The following is a 26,349-nucleotide window of genomic DNA, read 5'->3' on the forward strand; positions in this document are numbered from 1 at the left end:
TTAATCCATCTATATTTGTGTAAGACACTCTTAGTTTTCTGCCACTTCCATTGTGTTCTCTGTTTCCCTTATGTTTTTCTTTTGAAAGGTCGAACTTCCTTAGTTTCATATTCACTACTCTCCAATAGAATCTCTCTTTCTCTGACTCCGTTCTGTTCTCGTTTTTTGCCTTAGCTTCAAGTCTTTTCATTTTTTCTTCCTCTCTTTCCTCTTTATTCATTTCCCTTTTTATCCATACCTTTTTATATTGTTCACTTGTTGCTAGTTTCCCTGTTTTGGATAAGATATTCTCTGCCGTTGTTTGTGACTTGAATTTAATCTTAATTGGTCTGGAATTATCTGTGCTATACTTTCCGAGTCTAAATTTCTCTTTGATTTGTTTCATAATTTCTGGTTCATCTTCCTGAACTGATTCTAGTAATTGGCTTACTTTTTCATTTTCCTCTTTGATTCTTGTGGTTCTATCTGGGTTGTGTTTCTCTTCCATTCCTAATATAATTATACATTTCTTCTTGTCTGCTAAATCTCTTACTATATTCTCCTGTCTCATCACTTTAATAACTGAGTCTTCAGTATGTTCTTTCAATTGCTGTTTGACTATGTCAGTGAATGAAACCTTATTTCCTTCTTGGGTTGCTTTCCAATTCTTAGCTTCTTTAGCTATTGCCTCTCTGTTTTCTTTACTATTCTTCTTCAATTCCTCATTCTCCACCTTTACATCTCTTAACTGTCTTTTTAGGTCTTCTATTTCATCAGTTAAGTTTTTATTCGCCTTTTCTAGTTCTTCCAATCTTTCAACCCTTTGTAAAATGGTGTTCATATGACCTAACCTACACTCCAAGTCCTCGATCACCTTATCAACCTTCTCCTCTAGTCTTGTCAGTCGGGGGGGGTTTGTGTCCCCCCCACCCTCTTTAAATCCCTTGAAAATATTCTCATCACTTTCTACTGTATTGCTCCTATCTATACTTCTAATCTTTACATTCTTATTAGACATTTCGCTGTCTCCCAGTTGGGCTTGCGGTCGTTTGTTTTCTTTTCAGCGGTCTGCTTGGGCCAAGTCCTCTACTTCCTCATTTCCTTCCATTTCCCCAGCAATCCCTCCCCTTCTCCTCTTTCCTTACTTTCCCACTACCCCACGAGCAATTTCCCCCCCCCACTCTGTAAATACAATAGGCACTTCTCTTTGCGTTGGGGTCCACAATCTTCAATTTTCTTCAGAACGTCTTCCAAGCCGTACGTTCGTTGAAGTGTATTTACCTAGTTGTATTTTACGGGAAGGAGAGCTATGCTTGTGGGGTCCCGTCTTCATTTCTCATTTTATCTAAACAATTTTTAAATTCATGTATTGTTTTTGCACACACCACCTTCTCATCTAACTTGTTCCAACTGTCTATTACTCTGTGAGGAAAGCTGTTCTTTTTCAAATCTCTTCTATAGCTGTCTTTTTTTATTTTCTTCCCGTGTCCTCTTGTATTTCTGTCATCCCATTTTATCAGATTCTCTCTATCAGTAATTTGTATGCCTTTCATGATTCTATAATTAGCTATCAAATCTCCTCTCTCTCTTCTTTGCTCTAGTGTCTGTAGTTTAAGTTTTTGTAGTCTCTCTTCATATGATAGTTTTGAGAGTGTTGGTGCCAGTTTTGTAATTGCTCTTTGTATTCTTTCAAGTTTTTTTATACATTTTTTTGTACTTGGTGACCATATCGTTGCTGCATATTCCAATCTTGGTCTTATCAGGGTGATTAGGATTTTCCTCACCATTTCTTCATCCAGGTATGTAAATGCCACTTTGATTGTTCTTATTAAATTATAAGTTTCTCCAAAAATCTTATTTATATGTTTCTCAGGTGACATATTATTCATAACAATGACTCCCAGGTCCTTCTCATTTTCTACTTTTTTTATTCCTTCTTCTCCCAAATTATATGATCCTGTTATTCTATTTTTGCTTTTTCCAAATTCCATTATACTACACTTTTTTGTATTGAACTCCATCTCCCACTTCCTACTCCATTCCTGTACTTTATTTAGATCTCTCTGTAGTGATTCACAATCTTCTTCAGTTTTCACTCTTTTCAGTAGTTTTGCATCGTCTGCAAAGAAGCTCATATAGCTTTCAATTCCTTCATCCATATCATTAATATATATAGCAAAGATTATTGTGGCCAGAACTGTTCCCTGCGGGACACCGCTTATTACTTCATTCCATTTTGAGTGCTGGTTTCTTATCACTACTCTCATTTTTCTTTCTTGCAAAAAGTCCTCCATCCAATTTAGTAATTTACCTTGTATTCCTCCTTCAGATTCTAGTTTCTTTAGCAACTTCTTATGTGGTACTTTGTCAAAAGCTTTTTTTAGGTCTAGAAATGCACAATCAGCCCATCCATCTCTTTCTTGTATTATATCTATTAGCCTTGAATAGAAACATATTAAATTGGTGACGCATGATCGTCCTTGTCTGAATCCAAATTGCCTTGGATTTAGTACGTTGTTTTTTTCCAAGTATTTTACCCATCTACTTTTGATAATTCTTTCACAAATTTTTGCTATTGTACTTGTTAGAGAGACTGGTCTATAGTTGGTAGGTTCTTTATTTCCTCCTTTATATATAGGTACTATGTTTGCTTTTTTCCAATCTTCTGGAACTTTTCCTTCTTTCAAGGAACTGCTTATTATGCTATGAATTTTGTCTGCCAGTTCATTCCTGCATTCTTTCAGAATCCAGTTTGCTATTTCATCTGGTCCATGCGATTTTCTGACATCAAGATTACTCAAGTGTATCAATATTTCATTCTTTGATACTTCTATTTCTTCTATAGGGGGGACTTTCTCTTTCCATTTGTTTTCTTCAGGTTGTATGTTCTCCCTTGTAAACACTGATTTAAAATGTTTGTTCATAATTTCCACCATTTCCATTTCCTCAGTGTATTCAACTCCCTCCTGTCTTAATTTCTCCAAGTCCTGTTTGTTTTTCAGTTTATTGTTTACAAATCTGTAGAATAGTTTTGGTTGATCTTTACATTTTTCTATGACGTCTTTTTCATATTTTGTCTTTTCCTCTCTGCACGTTTGTACATATTCATTTCTATAACCAGTATATATTTTCCATTTTTCAGGTCTGTCTTTTTTCCATCTGGTCCAGGCTTTGTCTCTTTTGTCTTTTAACTCCCTACAGCTTTTGTTGTACCAGCATTTTACATATTCTTTTTCTTGTTTTTGTCTTGGGACATACTTTTCCACTCCTTTTTTGTAAATTTTTGTCAAAATATTCCATTTCTCTTCCACTGATGTTTCTTCTTTGTATATTTCTTCCCAGTTTTCTTGTTGAAAGAATTCTCTTATTTGATCAAAGTTTGTTTTTTCATACATCATTCTTCCTTTTCTATATTGTTCATTTCTTTTGATATATTTTTCTTCATTAAGTTCCAGTTCAATCAATATGTGGTCACTTTTACCTATTGGTGTTTTATATTCAATTTTGTCCACTATTCTAGGTTCAGATGTAATTAATAAGTCTAGTCTCGATGGTTCTTCTTCATTTCTATACCTAGTGTTCTCCTGTATCCATTGTGTCATTGTGTGGTCAATAATCATCTCAAGTAGAGCGTTTCCCCATGAGTCGTCTCCACCCTTTACTGTCATTTCTTCCCAGCAGATTTCTTTGCAATTAAAGTCGCCCATCATAACTATTCTTCCTCCCTCTTCCATTATTTTTTTTAATGTTATCTTTGTGTCCTCTAACATACTTTTATGTTCACTCTCCTCCCATGAGGCTGTTTTTGGAGGCACATAATTTATCACAAATTTTCTGCTCTTCTTATCTCTGTCTTCCACTTCTATCATAATCATCTCTACTGTATTCTTTCCATATATGACACCTTTCACGTTTATATCCTTCTTAGTCAGGAACATAACTCCACCCCCTTCCTTTTTCTCTCTGTTTCTAATCCAATAATTGTATGCATCATGTCCTACACTGTTGGGTGGTAGTGGGCCTTTTAATTTTGTTTCTACAATTCCCATTATGTCCAGTTCTTTTTCCTTCAAATAATCATTCAGCTCATTCAATCCTGTTATTAATCCATCTATATTTGTGTAAGACACTCTTAGTTTTCTGCCACTTCCATTGTGTTCTCTGTTTCCCTTATGTTTTTCTTTTGTATGTCGAACTTCCTTAGTTTCATATTCACTACTCTCCAATAGAATCTCTCTTTCTCTGACTCCATTCTGTTCTCGTTTTTTGCCTTAGCTTCCAGTCTTTTCTGCTTTTCTTCCTCTCTTTCCTCTTTATTCATTTCCCTTTTTATCCATATCTTTTTATATTGTTCACTTGTTGCTAGTTTCCCTGTTTTGGATAAGATATTCTCTGCCGTTGTTTGTGACTTGAATTTAATCTTAATTGGTCTGGTCTTGTCTGTGCTATACTTTCCGAGTCTAAATTTCTCTTCGATTTGTTTCATAATTTCTGGTTCATCTTCCTGAACTGATTCTAGTAATTGGCTTACTTTTTCATTTTCTTCTTTGATTCTTGTGGTTCTATCTGGGTTGTGTTTCTCTTCCATTCCTAATATAATTATACATTTCTTCTTTTCTGCTAAATCCCTTACTATATTCTCCTTTTGTCTCATCACTTTAATAACTGAGTCTTCAGTATGTTCTTTCAATTGCTGTTTGACTATGTCAGTGAATGAAACCTTATTTCCTTCTTGGGTTGCTTTCCAATTCTTAGCTTCTTTAGCTATTGCCTCTCTGTTTTCTTTACTATTCTTCTTCAATTCCTCATTCTCCACCTTTACATCTCTTAACTGTCTTTTTAGGTCTTCTATTTCATCAGTTAAGTTTTTATTTGCCTTTTCTAGTTCTTCCAATCTTTCAAACCTTTGTAAAATGGTGTTCATATGACCTAACCTACTCTCCAAGTCCTCGATCACCTTATCAACCTTCTCCTCTAGTCTTGTCAGTCGGGGGGGGTTTGTGTCCCCCCCACCCTCTTTAAATCCCTTGAAAATATTCTCATCACTTTCTACTGTATTGTTCCTATCTATACTTCTAATCTTTACATTCTTATTAGACATTTCGTCGTCTTCCAGTTGGGCTTGTGGTCGTTTGTTTACTTTTCAGCGGTCTGCTTGGGCCAAGTCCTCTACTTCCTCATTTCCTTCCATTTCCCCAGCAATCCCTCCCCTTCTCCTCTTTCCTTACTTTCCCACTACCCCACGAGCAATTTCCCCCCACCCTGTAAATACAATAGGCACTTCTCTTTGCGATGGGGTCCACAATCTTCAATTTTCTTCAGAACGTCTTCCAAGCCGTCCGTTCGTTGAAGTGTGTGTGTGTGGGTGGTACAAGGTGTTATTGATAAATAAATGTGCTATGTCTTTGTGTTCTGTCCAGTTGGTAAGAAGTGGGTGTGGATTTTGTTGAGGCTATTTTAAGTATATTTGTAGTGAACCAGATGTTGAGGTATGGCTGTAATATTTCTGAAGCTTTGTGATATGATGTATGTAATTGTTATGTCACCTACATAAGAAAATTATATTTACCTAGTTGTATTGTACAGGACAAGAGCTATGCTCGTAGTGACCTGTTTTCATATCTCTCCGCATCCAGTTTATTCTTAATATCGTGTATAGTTTTGGGACTCGCTGTTTCTCTGTTTAGTTTGTTCCAGACATCAATCACTCTATGTGGGAAGCTATTCTTTTTCAGGTCTCTTCTGTAACTGTCCTTCTTAAGCTTCTTTTCATGTCCTCTTGTTTCTCTTCTGTCCCTTTTTAATAAGTCGTCTCTATGAAGAATTTCCATCCCTTTCATAATTCTGTAAATCACCTCTTTCTCTTCTGTTCCAGTGTTGATAGATGTAATTTCTCCAGTCTTTGTTCATATGTCAAATTTGATACTATAGGTGCCATTTTTGTCACTGCTCTTTGGATTCTTTCTAATTTTCTTATGTTCTTTTTTACGCTAGGTGCCCATAGTGTTGGAGCATATTCTAGTTCAGGTCTTATTAATGTAACCACTTTTTTTAACCATTTCTTCATCCATGTAGTCGAAGACCATTTTCACTGATCCTACAATTTAAAAGTCTCTCCAAGTAATTTATTGACATGTTTATCAGGTGTCAAGTCACTTGAGATGATCACTCCCAGGTCCCTTTCTGAATCTACTTTTTTGACTTTCTTGTTTCCAATTTCATATTGACCCGATACTCTATTTTTGCTTTTTCCAAATTCCATTATGCTACATTTCTTAATGTTGAAGTTCATCTCACATCTCTGACTCCATTCCCATATTTTGTCTAGGTCCTCTTGTAGCGATCTGCAATCTTCTTCTGTTCTTACTCTATGAGTAATTTGGCATCATCAGCAAAGAAGTTCATGTAACAATTTACTCCCTCATCCATATCATTTATATATATGGCAAACATTAACCTCTTCACTACAGTTCAAAATCTAGCGGGCAGCATTAGCTGCCAGACGTACGATGTTGCATCATATTACTCGTATCATAAAAAATAGTCACTGCTTATATCGATCGTTCTCTCTTTCACCCATGAATTTTGATAACCATAGAAAATGTGATGCAGCCAGTTTACAGAGTATATCAGTTATGCAGGGACAACTACAATAAATATAATCAAGACGCTGATATGGCAGCCTCGCAAATCCACTTGCTCCTCATGATGCCTACATATGCGGCACTGTATGGAAGGGGTTAAAGGAGCCAATACAGAGCCTTGCGGGACGCCACTCTTCACATCTTCCCAGTACGAATGAAAGTCTCTAAGTACCACTCTCATTTTTTCCCAATTAGGAAATCCTTCAGGAGGTGCTAAGATAAGAGGGGGTGGGAGGAGGGTGAATGGGAGTGGAATATATAGGAAATGGGTGGGAGTGGTTTCTATGCCTTTATCTTTTTGGCTACCCTCCCCCCCACCATGTAGGGGGAAACAACCTTTGGTATATATGTATGTATGTAAGAAATCTTTCATCCATTCCAGCAGCTAACCTTGTATTCCTCCTATTGTTTCAATTTTTCTTATTAATTTTTTATATGGTACTTTGTCAAATGCCTTCTGCAAGTCCAAGAAGGTGCAATCTGCCCAGCCATCTCTTTCTTGTATTATCTCAATTAATTTTCGAGTAAAAGCAAATTAGGTTTGTGGCACACGATCTTCCACTTGTAAAGTCAAATTGTTTAGGGTTTACTATTTTATTTTCTTCCAAGTGTTTGGTCCATTTGTTTCTGATGACTTTTTCGCATATTTTTGCTTCTGCTTGTAAGGGATACCGGTCTGAAGTTTGTAGGATCTTTCCTATTTCCTCCTATATATATTGGTACTATCTTTGCATCATTCCAATCTTGTGGTACCTTTCCCTCTTTGAGTGAGAAGGCTATTATCTTGTATAATTTGTCTGTCAGTTCATCTATACACTCTTTTAGTATCCAATTTGCAATTCCATCCGGTCCATGCGATTTCCTGACATCTAGGTTTTCTATTTGGTCTCTTATTTCTTTTTGTGTTACCTTTATTTCTTTCATTATGGGTGATCTTTCTTGTTGTCCATCTTCCCAAAATTGTGAGCTCTCAGTTGTAAAACCAGACCTGAAATGTCTGATTATAACTTCCGCCATTTCTGTGTCATCTATATATTCTTTATCTCCTTCAGTTTCACTATTTCATGTTTATCCTTTAGTTTTTCATTTATATATCCATAAAAAGAGTTTAGGTTGATCCTTACATTTGTCTGTAATACCTTTTTCATAATTTATTTTTTTCTTTCCTGCATATATTCACATAATCGTTCATAAGTTTTATATATGTTTACCATTTGGATTTTTTTTCTTGTTTATTTATTCTTTTTTTTTTCTTTCTTTTTTTTCTTTCTCTCTCTAGGCTTTGTCTTTTCTATCTCTAGCCTTACTACACCTTTTATTATACCATAGTCTCCCTAGATAGGGAGACTATGGTAAAAAACACCGAAGTTGTGGCAAAAGAAGAAGATCCACAGCGCTTGGCTATCTTGGAAGCCATCTGGATAAAGGAGCTGCAACCTGCCATTAATAGGCAAGTAAATGACTTCGCCCTCCTCCCTAGCATGAAACCTGTTTGGAGGAGCCAGATGGGCAATTCCAAGAATTCAGGGTCTCCTCCACAGAGACTTCCCATTCCCTGCCAAAGTGAAGAACATCCTGCCATTCGTCGTTCCCAAAGACTGAGAAGCAGATTGGCGCCGAACCCAGGAGTGACCACTCCGAGTACTGTTTCCGCCAACCTGTGATCTCTCCTGGTGTTTGTGCTCAAACGGGTGACCTCCCCCAGTTTCTATGCAGTGTCCTCTCCCCGTGCTTTTCTATTCATTTGAAATATGCTCCCTTTTCCTTTCTAATTCACTTCAACTGAGGATGCTGAAAGATCTGCGAAACGTTTTGAAATATGTTCTGCTTGTATTTTGTTTTTTGCTGATTCTTTGTCTTTTCTTGTATTTAGTTTACTGTGTGCTGTATTTTTTGTGTTCATTATAACTTTTGTTTCCTATGAGTTTTGGAAATTTGATTTACCCCCTTTCCCTCTACCAGAAATCTACTTTTCGCAAGCTTGAGAGCTCACGGAAAAAGTTAATTAATAATTCTTTTGCTGTCGTTTTTAACAGAATATATATATATATATATATATATATATATATATAAATATATATATTCCTCTCTCTCTCTCTCTTTCTCTCTCTCTCTCTCTCTCCATGTTTGTTAATACCTTCCTAGTACTTTTCTGTGATTATATTCCATTTGTCTTCCGTCTTTGTTTCCTCTTTAGAGAATTTATCCCAGTTTGTGTTTTGGAAAAATTTTCTTAGTTTTGCAAAATCCATTTTTTTGTACATTAATCTTCCTTCTCTATGTTATCATTCCTACCAATATTGTTCTGTTCTTTTAATTCAAACTCTATTAGTATATGGTCACTCTTTCCAATTGGTGTATTGTACTCCATTTTGTTCACAATATCTGGTTCAGAAGTTAATATTAAGTCTAGTTTCAACGGTTCCTCATTGTTTCTATATCTAGTATTTTCCTTAACCCATTGTGTTAGGGTGGATTTGATGGTGATATCCAGTAGAATGTTGCTCCAAAGTTCTCCTCCTTTTACTATCATTTCTTAACAGATTATATCCTTTGCATTAAAGTCACCCATGATTACTATGTTTCCACCCTCTTTCAGTAACTCATAGCACATTCATTGTGTCTTCCAGTAATTTGGAATTATCCCTATCCGACCAAGCCTATGTTTTTGGTGGTACATACACTGCTACAAATTTTCTGCCTTTCATCTTTTTGTTTACAATTTTGGTCATAATTCTACATTGCCTTAACCTTCATTAATCTTTGTCACATTTAGGCCCTTTTTGGTCAATATCATGACACCTCCTCCCTGCTTGTCTGTTCTATTTTTCACCCAGTGGTTGTACCTTGTCCCACTATACTTGTTGATAGAGGTCCTTTCATTTTGTCTCTACAAATCCCATAATGTCAGGTTTCTTTATTTCTAGAGTCATTTAGTTAATTGATTCCAGAGATGATGCCATAATATTTGTGTATGTCACTTTTAGTTTCATATTTTCTTTTCTTTTTTGGTTTAAGTTTCCAATTTTTTGATGAACCATTTTTTCAGTCTCAAGTGCAGCACTCCAAAAAACTCATTTTATTTCGTCTGTTCTTTTCTCATTTCTATCATTAGTTTCAATTCTGAGAGCTTTGTCTTTCTCTTTTTCCTCATCACTCATTTCCTTTTGTATTTCTTGCTGTTTGCCAATTTAACTGCTTTCGATAATACCTTCTCCGCTATCATTTGAGTTCTTAGTTTTATTTTGAGAGGTCTATGTTGTTTTTTCTTTTGAATATTTGCTTATCCTGTGGATCTCATTGATTTCCCTATCAAAATTTTTCCCTTTATCCTGTATTTCATTCAAAATTGCCTTAGCTATTTCCTTCTCCTTTTCTCTCTGGTATCTATACATATCATGTTTTTCCTGGATACCATGGACCACAATGCACTTACCTTTGTCAATTGTATCTCACCCAATCTTCCTTTTCTTTAATTACTTTCATAACTGTTTCTTTTGTATTTTCTTCCATCTGCTTTTGTACTATTTCTCGAAAAGATATTTTTTTCCAGTTCTTGTTTCAATTGATTTTTTTATTTCAATGAGGTCTGTTTCTTTGACTCTTCCACCTATTTGGTCACTACTTACAATTGCTCTTTGACCACCTTTTTCAGTTCTTCCTTTTTTTTTTGTCCTCATTCTTCATTCTTTCATTTTGTCTTTTGAGGATTTCAATTTCACTCTTTAGGTCAATTAATTCTTTTATTGTTTGCTCATTATTCTTATGCAAAGTAATCAATTCCCTAAGTACAGCTCTGTAATCCAATTTTAAATCTGATTTCTTCCATTAAGTCATTTACTTCTCGATTTCTTAATGCATTACTATATCTAACTTCTCTATGTCTAAGCTTTTACCTATTTCACCTGGGTTTCTTTGTAACCCTAAAAAACTGTTGTTTTCCCACCTTTGGTTTATCCTTGGAGTATCTATTAAACCAGTTCTTTTGGGGATGACACCTGTTGGACTTTCCACTACTGATATCCAGTCCTCTCTTCATTGGTTCATTTATTATTCTTTCTTCTTATTCTTGTAAAGGGGAAAAAGCCTTGGTATATGTATGTATGTATGCTTATTCTTTCTCCATTTTGCCAAAACTACTTTTTTCAAGAACTGGATTTCCTTTATCGGTCACACGAGAAACACAGCTTACCCATCCTGCACAATAACAACTAGTTTCCTTTGTGTTCGGCAACAAAACCGCTAGATATGCACTCAATTGCTGCACTTCCTTTCACTTTGGTGTCCAGTGTACGAATGTGGTGTTGGGTGTGGGTATATTGTGCATGTATAGATTAACCACTTCACTACGGGACTTAAATCTCGCGGGCAGCAGCCAATGCCAGCCGTACGATGTGTCGTAATAATACTCGCATTATAAAATATAGTCACTGCTTATATTGATCGTTCTCTCTTTCACCCGTGAATTTTGAAAACCACAGAGAATGGGATTCAGGGCACATTTGGGAGAATGTAAAAACACAGGGGCGACTACAATGAATATAATCAAGACGCCGATATGGCAGCTTCGCGAATCCACTTGCTCCTCATGACGCCTACGTGTCTGGCACCGTGTAGAAGGGGTTAAAGTGTGTGGGAGTAGGAGTGAGCCCTGTGGTACTCTCTTCTTAAAGTTTCTGCTGTGTATTGATTGGCCATTATATGACTCATAGGCATTTCTACCTCCCAAATAATTGGCCGGCCAGCGCACCCCCCCCCCCCTTTTTTTTTTTTGTTTTGTTTTTTTTTTTTTTATTTGTGTTTGTTTCTTCCTCATGCCTGCATTTTGTTTGTAAGGTGTCAGGGGATAGGATCAAAAGCTTTATTAATGTGTAGTGGTATACTATGTGGTCTATCAGATGAGTGGAGTGTAGTGATCTAAAACTGTGCTATGATTTAGCAAGGGTGATATGTTGTGTGACTATTCACAGTATGAGGTGTGCAGTTGGTATAATGAGTCTGAGAGGATGACCAAGAATAATTTGGATGAATGGGATAAGGGGAACTTTGGATGTACCTGTCAAGCAGGGAAGAGAAGACAAAATATAGGAGTGGAATGAGATTGTGATCAGATGAATGATACAGCCTTAAGCAAGGATTTCATCTGCTTCATAGCTGAGGAGAGGGATGTCATATGGTGAAGCAGTGAGTGTAAACTAGCCCTGGCTGTCAGGCCCAGCTGTGAAAGTGCTTTCTTTTGCCATACTGGTTCAGACCCAAGTAGTATGACTGGATAGGTTGTATTCTTGTTCCCACAGTGCTGAAATGGGTGGGTTTTTGAATGTGTCTTTCATCACAAGGTGCTTTGATGGGAATATAGGTATGAAATGGATGTGTGTTTTGACATACCCATCCCCTATATGTGGGGGAAAGAGTTTTTCATGTGTGGGTTTTATATAATTTGACATTAGTAACCTCCATTTATACAGGGAATGTTCTTTGGTATGTACTTAGGTATCATATTAATCCGAATGTATCTGATGTAAATGCAAATGTCACAATAAATAGGCAATCTGATTCAATTATATAGCAAATTTATGTCTCAATACTAACATTGTAGGATGCATGTACCTGACATACTTGTTAAATTATTCTTGTTCCATTTGAAATGTAACTGAGTTGTGTTTCATTTGTGTAATCACTTGTTCTGTTTATTTCTTTTAACTAGGCTGATAAATTCAAGGAGGTATTTGAAGAGGCTCAGAAAACTCTTGGGAAAGAAGAAAAGGAGAAATCCACTGAGGCCGAGGCTGATCCTGCACCTGAAACTAAGTCAGAGCCTGAACCAGAGGAGGAGGAAGAAGCAGAAGCAGAGGCAGAACAAAAATTGGAGTCGGAGTCAGAGCCTGTTGTATCTAGCAGTACTGATGTAACACCTGCTCCATCCTTGGCCAGTTTGTTCAAGCCTGCTCCTGGATCTTGGGAATGCAGTGGCTGCTTCATTCGAAACAAGGCAGAAGTTAATACTTGCCCTGCATGTAATACAAACAAACCAGGCTATGAACCACCTACAGTAGAGGAGACAAAACCCCCCACATTTTCGTTTGGTCTTGGCAAATCGGTCTTCGGTTCTGCACCCTCAACTGCAAGTACAACGACCACTGTCAGCTTTTCATTTAGTTGCAGTAAACCTCAGACTACAGTAGCTAGCTCAATCAGCACTTCAACCTCAACAGTATTCTCAGGCTTCAAGTTTTCACTAACTAACACAAGCAAAGAGAGTTCAACAACAAAAGCATTTACTTTCGGAACACCACAGACATCCAACAAAAGTATTACCAGTACTACACCATTTTCATTTTCATTTGCAAGTCCATCAGTTACTGGAAGTTCTCAAGGTGAAGACTCTGCAAAACCAACATTCTCTCTTGAACCCACTGTCAAATTTGCTGAACCAACCACTCCACCCAAGGCCAAAGAAGAAGTGTTCATATTTGGAAGTCCAGGCACATTTGAGTTTTCATTCAGTGGAGTGAAGACCAAATCACCTAGGTAAGTTTCAGAGTTTCAGAGTTTCAAGATTCTTTCTCTCCTAATTTATTGACTTCACTTGTCATTGGAAAGCAGAAGTGATAGGATTGAGTATGTGAGGAAGACAGAATGAGAGGTAGATGGATGGGCTGAAGTGGGCTTTGAATACATACATACATACACCAAAGCTTTTTCCCCCTTACAAGGGAGGTAGCCAAAAAGGAAAAGGCATAAAATCATTTCCACCCATTCTATCCCTGAATACACTCCACTCCCTTCCACCCTCCCTCTTATCTTAGCACCTCCTGGATGACGGGTCATCCCAACACCTTGTCCACTGCCCTGGATCAGAAGCAGTGTCGCAAGACACAGCACATCCACAGCAAGGCCGCTTCATTAAATCAGCGACCCCCCTATCTGTCCCCCCATACATAAAAGGAGAAGACGGGGAGAAATCCCCTTGGGCTGCGTCAAATTTTGCTCACACATACTACCTCTCCCCCCATCCACCCACCCATTCCACCTCATGCATCACAACATCATCCATATACAACTGTTCTCCATTCACCCCTGTCTTCTGTCCTCTCCCTTCCTTCTTCAACAGACATTCCCCTCTTCCCCAAAGCCCCCTTCACCCCATCCATCCACCTCATCCTAGGACATCCTCTCATGTTCACTCCCTCCACATCTGCCTTCCATACCTCTTTTACTAGTCTTTCTTCACTCATTCTTTCCATGTGTCCAAACCATCCCAATACTCTTTCATCAACCTTCTCTCCCAACTCTCTTTCCACCCCTGTTCTCCTCCTCACCTCCTCGTTTCTCTATCTAGCCTAGTAACCCCCATCCTACTTCTCAGACACCTCATATCAAACACATTCAAACTCCTCTCTTCCTCTCTTATGTTCCATGTTTCTGCCCCATACATTGCTGTTGGCACAATCACTCCTTCATACAGTCTCCTCTTAGCATCCATTCCCAAATGTCTATTCCTTATTACACTTTTTAATCCACCAAGGCATTTACTCACTTCTCTCAATCTACATTGTACCTCCACCTCCACTGCACCTTTTCCTGCCACATTTGCACCCAAGTATCCAAAACTATCCGCTTCCTCCAGTCGCTCATTCTTAATGCCCACTTCCAGTCTGCTGCCACTTTCACCCCTTGTACATCTCATCACCTTACTTTTACTCACATTTATCTTCAGCTTTCCTCTATCACACACTCTCCCAAACTCAGTCACCATCTTCCTCAATACCTCCTCTGATCCTGCCACAAGCACAGTGTCATCCGCAAACAACAGCTGGCTCACCTCCCACTTTTCTCCATTTTCTTTAACCAACTCCAATCCCTGACCCACCACCCTTGGATGTACCTCTCGCACCATCCCATCCATGTACAAGTTGAAAAGCCAGGGCAACATAATGCATCCCTGGCAGTCCCACCTTTACCTCAAACCACTCACTCTCTCCATTTCTAATCCTGATAAGGGCTTTGAATACACAAGGAATATCTCTTCAAGTAGGAAAGCTTGGAAAAGGTTGAGATAAATAGAGGGAGATAATGGTTAGATGAAGGGATGTTTTTCTCATCCAGTTTTTATTTGGTTCTGAGTGGATGAAGAAGGTAGGGGGTTACCATGTGGTTAAGCAGTGGGGATAAACCAACTCTGCTCTGTTGCTCTGACCCAAGTACTGTGACAAGGTACATGGTGACCTTTTATCCTGAGATGCTTATTCAGCCACCCATACTTTCTCAGCATTTTAAAGCAGAATGGTTACCCATTGCTGCCACACTACATGGGTCAGAAGCAGTACAGTGGAATTCAACTTTCAGAGTAGGGCCAGACAGCCAGAGCTGGTTTACTTTACCCCTACTGCTTCACTATTTAGTGACATTCCCCCACATTCACTTAGATTTAACCCCTACAGCATCAGCAGCATATATCATATGTTGCAATTGTTTTATGGATTGAGCATCAGCAGCATACACCATATGCCACAATTTCATAAATTCACCAAAATTTGGCATTACATCGAGGGTCAAATCTGTGGTAATGACCAAGTAGCCCTATCCATTGGCTATAAAAGGCACCCAAATATTTTTATTTATTGAAAAAAAGTGGCAACCCTGGCAGCAAATTTTCAGGGGGAAACTTGGGGTATGAAATCAGCCTTTAGGGCATAATTTAGGCAATTCTGGTGTACGAAATGAAGTATGAGGAGGTGAAGTTGTACTTCAACAGTTAGACGTCAAGAACTGGCAATTTTGCACTAACAATTTTCGTAATAAATGCATAATACAGAATGTGGCTGGGCTATGGTGTGAGGGATGCTAACTAAAACATTTAGCAAAACAATAAGAAACACCACAATCACCTATCCATCATGAAATTATAAAAAAAATATATATATGTATATATGAATATATATAAAGTGATGAATATTTGCCAACAAATCCACAAAAATTATTTATAAACATGTTTTCCATAAGTGTCAGACTATTATGGGCGACTGAACATTCACTTGAAACATCATGTCAAATTCCTTCACTCTGAAATTCTAACGAAGCTTCCCCGAAAAAATACAATGGACATTCTAGTTCAACCCGTGTGAGGAGCGAAAGGAAATCTAAAGTTTTTCAACCAAACTTTCACATGCATTTCTCAACAAAATTGACCCAGTTTCTCCACTTCTAGGTTAAGGTAAATCAAAATAAGCAAGATTTGTTTGGTTTACATCATTTTGATTTGATTTAATCCAAGAATTTTTTTTATTTTGGCTCTGACACGGGGAGGGGGGGTGTTGGAGCATATACAACATTCGCCCGGCGACGTACAGGTTAAAGCAGGGAAGAATAACATCCTATCAGATAACATCAACCCTTCATTCACAATCTCCCCCGTATAATCTCTTTTGCAATGTCTTTCCAGCTTGTTTTTTTTTTTTTTTTTTTTTTTTTTTTTTTTTTTATAACCACGCTTAAGCTTTCCACAATTGACTAGTCTTTTCTCATTCATTCTTGCCATATATCCAAACCAGTCCTCTGTCTTACCTCTACTTTCCCTATCTTTGTGTATGTATGTCTGCATACCTAAGGCTTTTCCCCTTTACAAAGGAGGTAGCCAAGTCAAAAGGCATATACCCACTCCCATCCAGCACCCTTCTCTCTCATCCATGCTCCTCCTAGATGACAGGTCATCCCTGTATCTCACCCACTGCCCTGGGTCAGAAGCAAAGTAACAAGTTTGCTTCACATAATAAGCAACCCCCCTTCATTCCTGAAGCAGAAAAAGAGAAGACTGGGAGAAATCCCTTCAAGCTGTGTCAAAATATCATTCACACATAACCACTCCCTACTCTCCCCTTCCATCCTTTCATGACAGTATCATCTATACACAACCATTCTCCATTCACCCCTATCTCTTGCCTTCTCCTTTCCTTGCTCAACAGACATTCCCCTCTTACTCAAAGCCACTTTCAGCCCATCCATCCATCTTATCCTCAGTCATCCCCTCAAGTTCATTCTGTCCACCTCTGCCTTCCACACCTCTTTTACTAATCTTTCTTCACTCATTCTTTCCATGGCGCCAAGCCATCCCAATACTCTTTCATCAACCCTATCTGCCTCTCTCCTTCTCACCTCCTCATTTCTCTACCATACTTCTCAGACATTAAAATTTTTCCTAACTGCTTCTCTTAACCCCTAGAATATTACGATGCCTTTGTAGATAACTTTGTAGGTGCAACTGGGTATTTGAGGATGCTGACATCAATATCCTGATTATATCTATTTTGTAGTTATAGCTGAATGACCCCCATATTCTGTGAACAGGCTTGATCTCTTTTTCTATGGTTATAAATATTCAGGGTGAAAGAGAATGTGATAATGCACATATTGTGATGCATCATTGTACATCAAGAAAGAAAAATGAGAGTAGTGATAAGAGACAAACACTGAAAATGGGATGAAGTAATAAGCGGTGTTCCGCAAGGAACAGTTCTGGCCCCAATAATGTTTGCTATATATATTAATGATATGGATGAAGGAATGGAAAGCTATATGAGCTTCTTTGCAGATGATGCAAAACTACTGAAAAGAGTGAAAACTAAAGAAGATTGTGAATCACTACAGAGTGATCTAAATAAAGTCTGGGAATGGAGTAGGAAGTGGGAGATGGAGTTCAGTACAAAAAAGTGTAGTATAATGGAATTTGGAAAAAGCAAAAACAGAATAACAGGATCATATAAATTGGGAGAAGAAGGAATAAAAAAAGTAGAAAAGGAGAAGGACCTGGGAGTCATTGTTATGAATATTATGACACCTGAGAAACATATAAATAAGATTTTTGGAGAAACTTATAATCTAATAAGAACAATCAAAGTGGCATTTACATACCTGGATGAAGAAATGGTGAAGAAAACTCTAATCACTCTGATAAGACCAAGACTGGAATATGCAGCAACGATATGGTCACCAAGTACAAAAAAAATGTATAAAAAAACTTGAAAGAATACAAAGAGCAATTACAAAATTGGCACCAACACTCTCAAAACTATCATATGAAGAGAGACTAGCAAAACTTGAACTACAGACACTAGAGCAAAGAAGAGAGAAGATTTGATAGCTCTTTACAGAATCATGAAAGGCATAGAAATTACTGATAGAGAGAATCTGATAAGATGGGATGATAGAAATACAAGAGGACACGGAAAGAAAATAAAAAAAGACAGCTATAGAAGAGATCTGAAAAAGAACAGCTTTCCTCACAGAGTAATAGACAGTTGGAACAAGTTAGATGAGAAAGTGATGTGTGTAAAAACAATACATGAATTTAAAAATAGTTTAGATAAAATGAGATATGAAGACGGGACACCATGAGCATAGCTCCCCTTCCCGTAAAATACAACTAGGTAAATACAAGTATTCAACTTGTATTACATATACCTAAAGCTTTTTCCCCCTTACAAGGGAGGTAGCCAAAAAAAAAAAAAAGACAGGCATAAAATCCACTCCCACCCATTCCATCCCCATATACTCGTCCCTTTCACCCCCCCCTCCCTCCCTCTTATCTTGGTTTCTCTTGGATGACTGGTCATCCCTGCATCTCACCCACTGCCCTGGGTCATAAGCAGTGTTGCAAGATACAGCACATCCACAGTAAGGCTGCTTCATTGAATTGAAAAAAAAAAAAAAAAAAAATCTGTCCCATCATTCATGCACAACTGTTCTCCATTCACCCCTATCATCTGTATTCTCCCATCCTTCCTCAACAGACATTCACCTCTTTCCCAATGCCTATTATACTCCATCTCATCCTTGGTCACCCCCCTCATTTTCACTCCTTCTACCTCTGCCTTCCACACCTCTTTTACTAATCTTTCTTCACTCATTCTTTCCATGTGTCCAAACCATCCCAGTAATCTTTCATCTGCCCTATCTCCCAATTCCTTTTCCAAACTAGTTCTCCTCACCTCGTTTCTCACTATCTAACCTAGTAACCCTTATCATACTTCTCAGGCACCTCATCTCAAACACATTTAGACTCCTCTTTTATGTTCCATGTTTCTGCTCCATATATATTACCTATCCATTTTGTCCAGCCTCTCACCTTTCAAACTCTTTTGCAGCCTGCCAGTCACCATTGTTTGAACATCTTTTCACCAGACCTTTGCAGAGTAGTTCGTTCATTTTATGATATATATATATATATACATACATACATACATAATAAGGGCTTCTCCCTTATTAAGGAGGTAGACAAATCAGAGGTGCACACATACTCCCACCCATTCCACTCCCATCCACCACCCATGTTTCCCATTCATTGTAACTCTTCATGTAGCCTGTTGTTGTTGTTGTCGTTCCCTAGACTGTCTGTCCGAGCAGTCCCGTCTCCCCAAGGAAGGCCACAGCCGAAACTGGGTTTTCCCACAAATCCTTTATAGAGTGTATGTTGTGTTGTTTGCGTGCATGATTGTGTATAATGCAGTCTTCCATTATGTGTTGTATGGTATGGGGTGAAGTGTTACATCCTGGGCAGCTGTTCACAACACGGTCATCCAGCCTCTTCTGGTAGCTTAGAAGTGCTGGGTGGTGACTGCATCGCAGTTATTTAATCTATACATGCATGACTTACCCACGCCAGACACCTCAGAAATACAAATCTCTTCCTACGCAGACGACATAACAATCACATGCACACATCGTAACACAGACAAAGCTGCAGAAATAATCCAGCCTTACCTTGACACACTCAACACATGGTTCATCACAAACAGACTCAAAATAGCTCCAACCAAATCTACAGCAACACTTCTCACCAACTGGACAAAAGAACACAAATACATACCTCATCTCTACATCAACAACACTTTAATACCACACACAAACACACCGAAAATTCTTGGTGTAACATACGATACATCCATGTCTTTCATGTAGCCTGTAATTTGTGTTGCTGTGCATTTCACAGAATGCCTCATTAGTTTTTCTTCTTGCATTATTAATGACCACTAAGTTCATGAAAATTGAATATATAAATTAACTGCATCATTGCATATATTGGATTATTGATGTTATATTCTATGAATTACAGATCTCGTGATGTTAGTGTTTGTGAATCAGAGGAGGGCGTTGTTAAAGAAGTTGATAGAGACCATTTATATTTTAAGGTGAGATTTTCATACTCATACAAGGGAATATTTATCTTAACCACTTCACTGGTAGCATCCAGAAGAAATTGTCATAAAGGGTTAGTCATTATGGGTTTCACCATTTTGTTGCCCAGTACAAGAGTTTCCTTTAGCTGAACAAGATTATTTGTTGATAGCCAGATTGATATGTAAATTGTGAGTAGCAGTATGGTTTATAGTGTGGTGGCTAATGGGATTCTATCCAAATTTGGGGGTGAACCCAGAACTTCAGGGGCTACCCAGCATTCATGAAGACTCCCGTCAGTTGACATTACTCAAAACAAAACACTCTAGTTGTAAGGATTAAATCTATCTTTGTATGAGAATATTTCACAGATGATAGTTGAAAACAGGAACATAGATTTTGACTATTTTTCTTCTGTATCCCAAGCCTGTTATACCCCTTCCTGACAAAGTAGATGTCATAACGGGAGAAGAGAATGAAGAGGTTTTGTATTCTCACCGTGCCAAAGTGTATCGCCTTATTCAAGGAGAATGGAAGGAGAGAGGGATTGGTGACTTAAAGTTCCTAAAGCACAATAAGGTGAGTGTATTGTTACCATTCATCCATGAAGGTAACTTTGATTTATGTATATGTATATATATATATATATAATATACAGACGCTCCTCAATTTACGTTTTAGTTATGTTCCGAACGGCCAAACGTAAGTTGAAAATGAACGTAAGTTGTTACTGTACTATACATCCGTAAAATCTATTACCGTATCTTATAAAACACCCCTAAATCATTAATTATACACATAACATTGTAAAATAATAACATTAATTTCAAATAAATTAAATTCAAGCAACAAAAATTGAGATGGTGGAGGAGGAGGCAAGGCATGTTCAGTTTGTCGTTTGTGCAATGTAAACAATGGATGGAGCGTCATGCACAAGTATCGTTTGAACTACGGAGAGCGCGCTAAACTAAAAAATTCACTCAATTTTTTTTTTTTTTTTTTTTTTTTTTTTTTTTACCATTTTTTTTTTTTACAGTCAGTTCAAACATAAAATAAAAATGTAAAATGAATGAACATAAGTAGAGGAGCATCTGTATATATATATATATATATATATATATGTGTGTGTGTGTATATATATATATATATATATATATATATATATTTTTTTTTTCTTTTCTTTTTTTTTTTTTTTTTTTACCTAGTTGTAATATACAGGAGGGGAGCTATGCTCGTGGTGACCCGTCTTTGTGTCTCTCAACATCAAGTTTTATCTTAAAATCTTGTATAGTGTTTGCACATACAGTTTTGTTGTCTAATTTGTTCCATGTATTTATCGCTCTGTGTGGGAAACTCTTCCTTTTCAAGTTTTTTCTATAACTGCCCAGTATCGTTTTTCAATTTTTTTCTGTGTCCTCTCGTTTTACCATTTTCCCACACTAACAAGTCGTTCCTGTCTAAAACTTTCATTAATTTTGTTATTCTGTAGATAGTCAGCAAATCTCCTCTTTCTCTTCTTTGTTCCAGAGTTGGTAGGTTCAATTTGGATAATCTTTGTTCATATGTTAGTTCGATGAGTGTCGGTGCTAGTTTGGTTGTCACTCTTTGTAATCTTTCTAGTTTCTTAATATTCTTTTTGGTACTGGGTGTCCAAAGTGATGCTGCATACTCAAGTTTTGGTCTTATTAGTGTAGTTAGTATTTTCTTTATCATTTCTTCGTCCATATAACCAAATGCCACTTTGATTGCTCTCAATAAGCTGTAGGTCTCTCCAAATATCTTATTTATATGCTTATCTGGTTTCATGTCCTTTCCAATCATCACTCCAAGATCTTTTTCATAGTTTGTTTTATTTATTTTTTCTTCCCCAATTCTGTAATCTTTTGATATTCTGTTTTTACTCTTTCCAAATTCCATTATACTGCATTTTTTAATATTGAATTTTACTTCCCACTTATGAGTCCAATTCCATATTGTGTCCAGATCTTGTTGCAATGAGTTGCAGTCCTCTTCCGTTTTTACCCTCTTAAGTAATTTTGCATCATCTGCAAAAAAAATTGTATAGCACTCCACGTCTTCATTCATGTCATTAATGTATACGGCAAACATGATCAGGGCCAGTACTGATCCCTGCAGGACACCGCTTTTTACTTCTTCCCAGTTGGAGAATTTTTCTCTAATTACAACTCTCATTTTCCTCCCAATCAAGAAGTCTTTCATCCATTCCAATAATTTTCCTCTGATGCCACCTTTTGACTCTATCTTATTTATTAGTTTCATATGAGGTACCTTATCGAATGCCTTTTGCAGGTCCAGAAAAGCACAGTCTGCCCATCCATCTCTTTCTTGTATTATGTCTACTAATCTTGAGTAAAAGCAGATCAGATTTGTTGTACAGGATCTCCCTTGTCTAAATCCAAATTGATTTGAGTTCAGTATAGATTTTTCTTCCAGGTATTTAACCAATCTGTTTTTGACCACTCTTTCACAAATTTTTGCTATTGTGCTTGTTAGTGAGACCGGTCTGTAGTTAGATGGATCTTCCTTATCACCTCCCTTATAAATTGGTACAATGTTAATTTTTTCCAGTCCAATGGTACTTATCCTTCTTTAAGTGAGGATTTAATTATATTATATATTTTGTCAGTTAATTCCTCCATGCATTCTTTCAGTATCCAGTTTGCTATTCCGTATGGGCCATGTGATTTTCTGACATAAAGGGTTTTAATTTGATCACTGATTTCTTTTTGTGTTATGTTTATTTCTTTCATTGCTGGGGATAATTCTCTCTCTCTATCGACACTGTTAGGTGAGTTTTCTATTGTGAATACTGATCTGAAGTGGTTGTTCATTATTTCAGCCATTTCCAGTTCTTCTGTATATTCCTTTTTATCTTGGCGCAGTTTTTCTATTGTTTGTTTTTCAGTTTTCCATTTACATATTTGTAAAATAGCTTGGGTTCTTCCTTACATTTGTCTATTATCTTTTTTTCATAATTTCTCTTTTCATCTCTGCGTATTTTTACATATTCGTTTCTTAGTTTGATGTATGTTTGCCATTTGCTTTGTTTCTTATCTCTTTTCAATTTTTTCCAAGCTTTGTCTCTTTTTTCCTTTGCTTCACTACATCTTTTGTTGTACCAGTTCTTTATGTATGCCTTTTCCATTTTTTGTTGTGGTACAAATTTGTTCACTCCTTCATTATAAATTTCTTTTAGTATGTTCCATTTTTCTTCTATCCCTGTATCTTCGTTCTGGAATTTTTCCCAGTTTGCATTGCGAAAGAATGTTTTAAGTTTCTCAAAGTTTGTTTTGTTATACATAGGTCTTCCTATTCTATGTTTATCATTTTTGTTTTGGTCTGTTTGTTCCTTCAATTCCATTTCTATTAGTACCTAGTCACTATCGGAGTTTTGTAATTAATATTTTCTATTATCTCAGGTTCTGTCGTAAGTATCAAGTCTAATTTTGAGGATTCTTCATTTCCTCTATATCTAGTATTTTCTCTAATCCACTAGGTCATTGTGTATTCAATGGTCAAGTCAAGGAGTACATTGCCCCAGTGTTTCTCTCCCCCCTTCACTGTCATATCTTCCCAGCATATTTCTTTTGAATTAAAGTCACCCGTAATTACTGTATTTCCTCCATCTTTCAGTGTTTCAATTAATTCATCTTTTGTATCATCTAGTAACCCAGAGTGATCCCTTTCTGTCCAGGCTTGTGTTTTAGGAGGTACATATACCACTGCAAATTTTCTTTTCATTTTTTTTACCTTCGACTTGTACTATAATTGATTCTACATTATTTTTTCCTTCAGTTATTTTTGTTACAGTTAAATCCTTCTTGGCTAGAATTAGAACTCCTCTGCCCTGTTTGTTCTTTCTATTCACAATTTTCACAATAGGGAACTTTTTGGGGGGCATAAAGGGATAATTGCATAGTTTTTCTTATATACAAATGGTTTTGTGTATATAAGTTTTTTATACAGATTGTAGATCATTGTATATGTGAATTATTTAACAATGCTTATACCTATACATACATACATACACACACACAATATAAAATGGTGCAAAGGGAGTAAAGAAAGTGGGATCCGAAAAAGACCTGGGAGTAATCATTACAAAGGATATGTCCCCTAACAAACAGATAAACAACATTGTCAATGAAACCTGTAACTTGCTAAGATCAATAAAAGTGGCATTTACTTACATGGGTGAAGTAATGGTAAAGAAAATACTAGTTACACTGATAAGGCCCACTCCTACCTTTCCCGCCATATTCGTACCCAAGTACCTAAAGCTATCCACTTCCTTCAGTCTCTCTCCCTTAATACTCATGTCCAATTTGCTTATATATATACATAGTGTATTAATGGATGTATTTCAGACTGGAAAGATCCGACTGTTGATGAGGAGAGAGCAAGTGCTGAAGTTGTGTTTGAATCACTATATGGCAGCAGATATGGAGTTTAGAAAAAAGGATGATAAGACATATTATTGGGTAGCAACAGATTTCTCAGATGGTGAACCCAAAAGAGAGACTTTTACTGCTCGATTTAAAACTTCAGAAATTGCTCACGAGTTCTTGGCTGCTGTCAGTAATAGTAAGGTTAGTTGGTATGATTTTTTAAACATGCAGTTTTAGCATATAACAAAGGCTCCCCCTTGTGATGGTCTGTGTGCACATGTAGAATGTACTGCCTTTGACCTATGCACTGATGGAAAGGATTGTACACTTCTGAGGTGTTGATATTGGGTGAATAAAAATAGAAATTGCCACTCGATGCAGAAATTGTCACATAAGCATATATGTATATATAAGCTCTATTAGTAGCTTAGACGATCTGAAAGGGAACTCACAAATGGGTATGGGATAGGTGAAGGGTGGGTGCATGCTTTGGCTGGCAACCTTCCTCATGAGGGAAAAGAAATCTTTTGGTGTGTATGTTTGTCTGTATTATGTCTTTGGTGTCTTACTTTCCTCATAAGTGGACAAGGGAGGACATTTGCCATATGATGAAGTGGTGGGGGTAAACCAGTTTCGGCTTTTGGGCCCTACTTTGTAGGTGTGAATGGATGAGATTTAGTTGCATCCCTTGAGGATTTCTTCTTGGCAGTTATGTAAATTTGTAAGTGAATGAAGGGGGGAGGGTTGTCATATAATGGAAGTTTGGGGGTAGGGGTAAACCAGGTGTGATACCACAGTCTTGCAGAGATGCTTTGTCTTGTAATACTGTCCCTGACCATAGCAGGGAGCAGTGATGACTTTGTATACATAAGGTGCTAAGATTAGAAGAAACTCCAGGGAGGGGGCATGCATGTGTGTATACATGTATATACCAAAAGACCTTTAACCATTTCAGTATGAGTAAAATTCTCACATGCAGCATCAGCTGCCATATGTACACTGCATCACATGACTGAATTTTCCCACCACCATCACTACTATATGGGGATCTAGAAGAGTTAGTCAAAGAAGTTGGAAAAAAACAGTTTTAAGGGGACATCAGTATTACAAGACAATACCAAAAGCATTTGGCTCCATGCTTTCATGCAGTCACTATCCTATTATAGGGATTTATCCCTGTTTTCTCCATTTCCATGTGAGGGGAGAAGGAGGGAGGGTAGCCATTAAATTCCAAGTCCTTGTCTCGTACAGTGTCATAGGTAAAGTCACCCAATTTGCATCCATCCCCAGGTGCCTACTTGTCATGACACTTTTCATTCCCCCCCTAGAAATTTTACTTGCATCCCTCTCTATATGATATATTTATTCCTTGACATGTGTGACCTACTTAAGTACTTAAAACTAACCACTTCCCCTTAACCCTCAACTTTTTTTTAGGTGCAGTTATGTGGTTTACCCCTAGACTTGGAAACGAGTACAGTAGACACAACCACCAAGGAAGTAGTTACAAGTATTGGTAATGACAACACAAAAACTGAAGGTATGTATGATTTACCAAGGTTTTGGACCATGTGCTTAACTCATGTTAGTTATTTCTCCTCTGGGTAAGAGTTTCAGAGCTTGTTTAGCCCAATGTATGGGTAATACTCGTTGCATACACACACACATACATCCATATACCAAAGGCTTTCTCCCTCTTACAAGGGAGGTATCCAAAACACAAAGGCATAAAAACCACTCCCACCCATTCCATCCCCTACATATTCCTCTCCCCTCTACCCTCTTCCCTCCCACTTATCTTCGCACCTCCTGGAGGACGGGTCATCCATGCATCTTGACCACTGACCTGGGTCAAAAGCAGTGTTGCAAGACACAGGACATCCACAGCAAGGCCGCTTCATTAATTTGGTGACCTCCCTCCATCCCCTTATGCAGAAAAGGAGATGGGTAGAAATCCCTTCACGCTGCGTCAATTTATTTCTCATTCATATTCCCTCACCCCCCCCATCCCCAAACCCACTCCCCTCATTCATCACAGCATCATCCATACACAACCATTCTCCATTCACCCCTATCTTCTGTCCTCTCCTGTCCTTCCTCAACAGACATTCCCCTCTTTCCCAAAGCCCTTTTACCCCATCCAT

At 37.5% G+C, this 26,349-nt stretch overlaps 1 protein-coding gene across 15 annotated transcripts in view; it reads left to right on the top strand.

Annotated features, from left to right (window-relative positions):
- Window positions 1-26,349, top strand: part of LOC143036396 (E3 SUMO-protein ligase RanBP2-like) — a 381,916-nt gene that overhangs the window by 193,764 nt on the left and 161,803 nt on the right. For all 15 annotated transcript variants that reach the window (XR_012967350.1, XM_076203706.1, XM_076203712.1 and 12 more), the window contains 5 exons: window positions 12,331-13,154; window positions 19,735-19,810; window positions 20,223-20,375; window positions 24,185-24,406; window positions 25,643-25,745. Coding sequence is in view for 14 of the 15 variants with exons in the window: in XM_076203706.1 (XP_076059821.1) it covers window positions 12,331-13,154; window positions 19,735-19,810; window positions 20,223-20,375; window positions 24,185-24,406; window positions 25,643-25,745 (1,378 nt within the window). In the remaining variant the exon portion in view is untranslated. The remainder of the gene's footprint in view (window positions 1-12,330; window positions 13,155-19,734; window positions 19,811-20,222; window positions 20,376-24,184; window positions 24,407-25,642; window positions 25,746-26,349) is intronic.

This window comes from Oratosquilla oratoria, chromosome 20 (genome assembly GCF_046742065.1).
Source record: "Oratosquilla oratoria isolate Oo_2021 chromosome 20, ASM4674206v1, whole genome shotgun sequence".
NCBI classification, from domain to species: Eukaryota; Metazoa; Arthropoda; class Malacostraca; order Stomatopoda; family Squillidae; genus Oratosquilla; species Oratosquilla oratoria.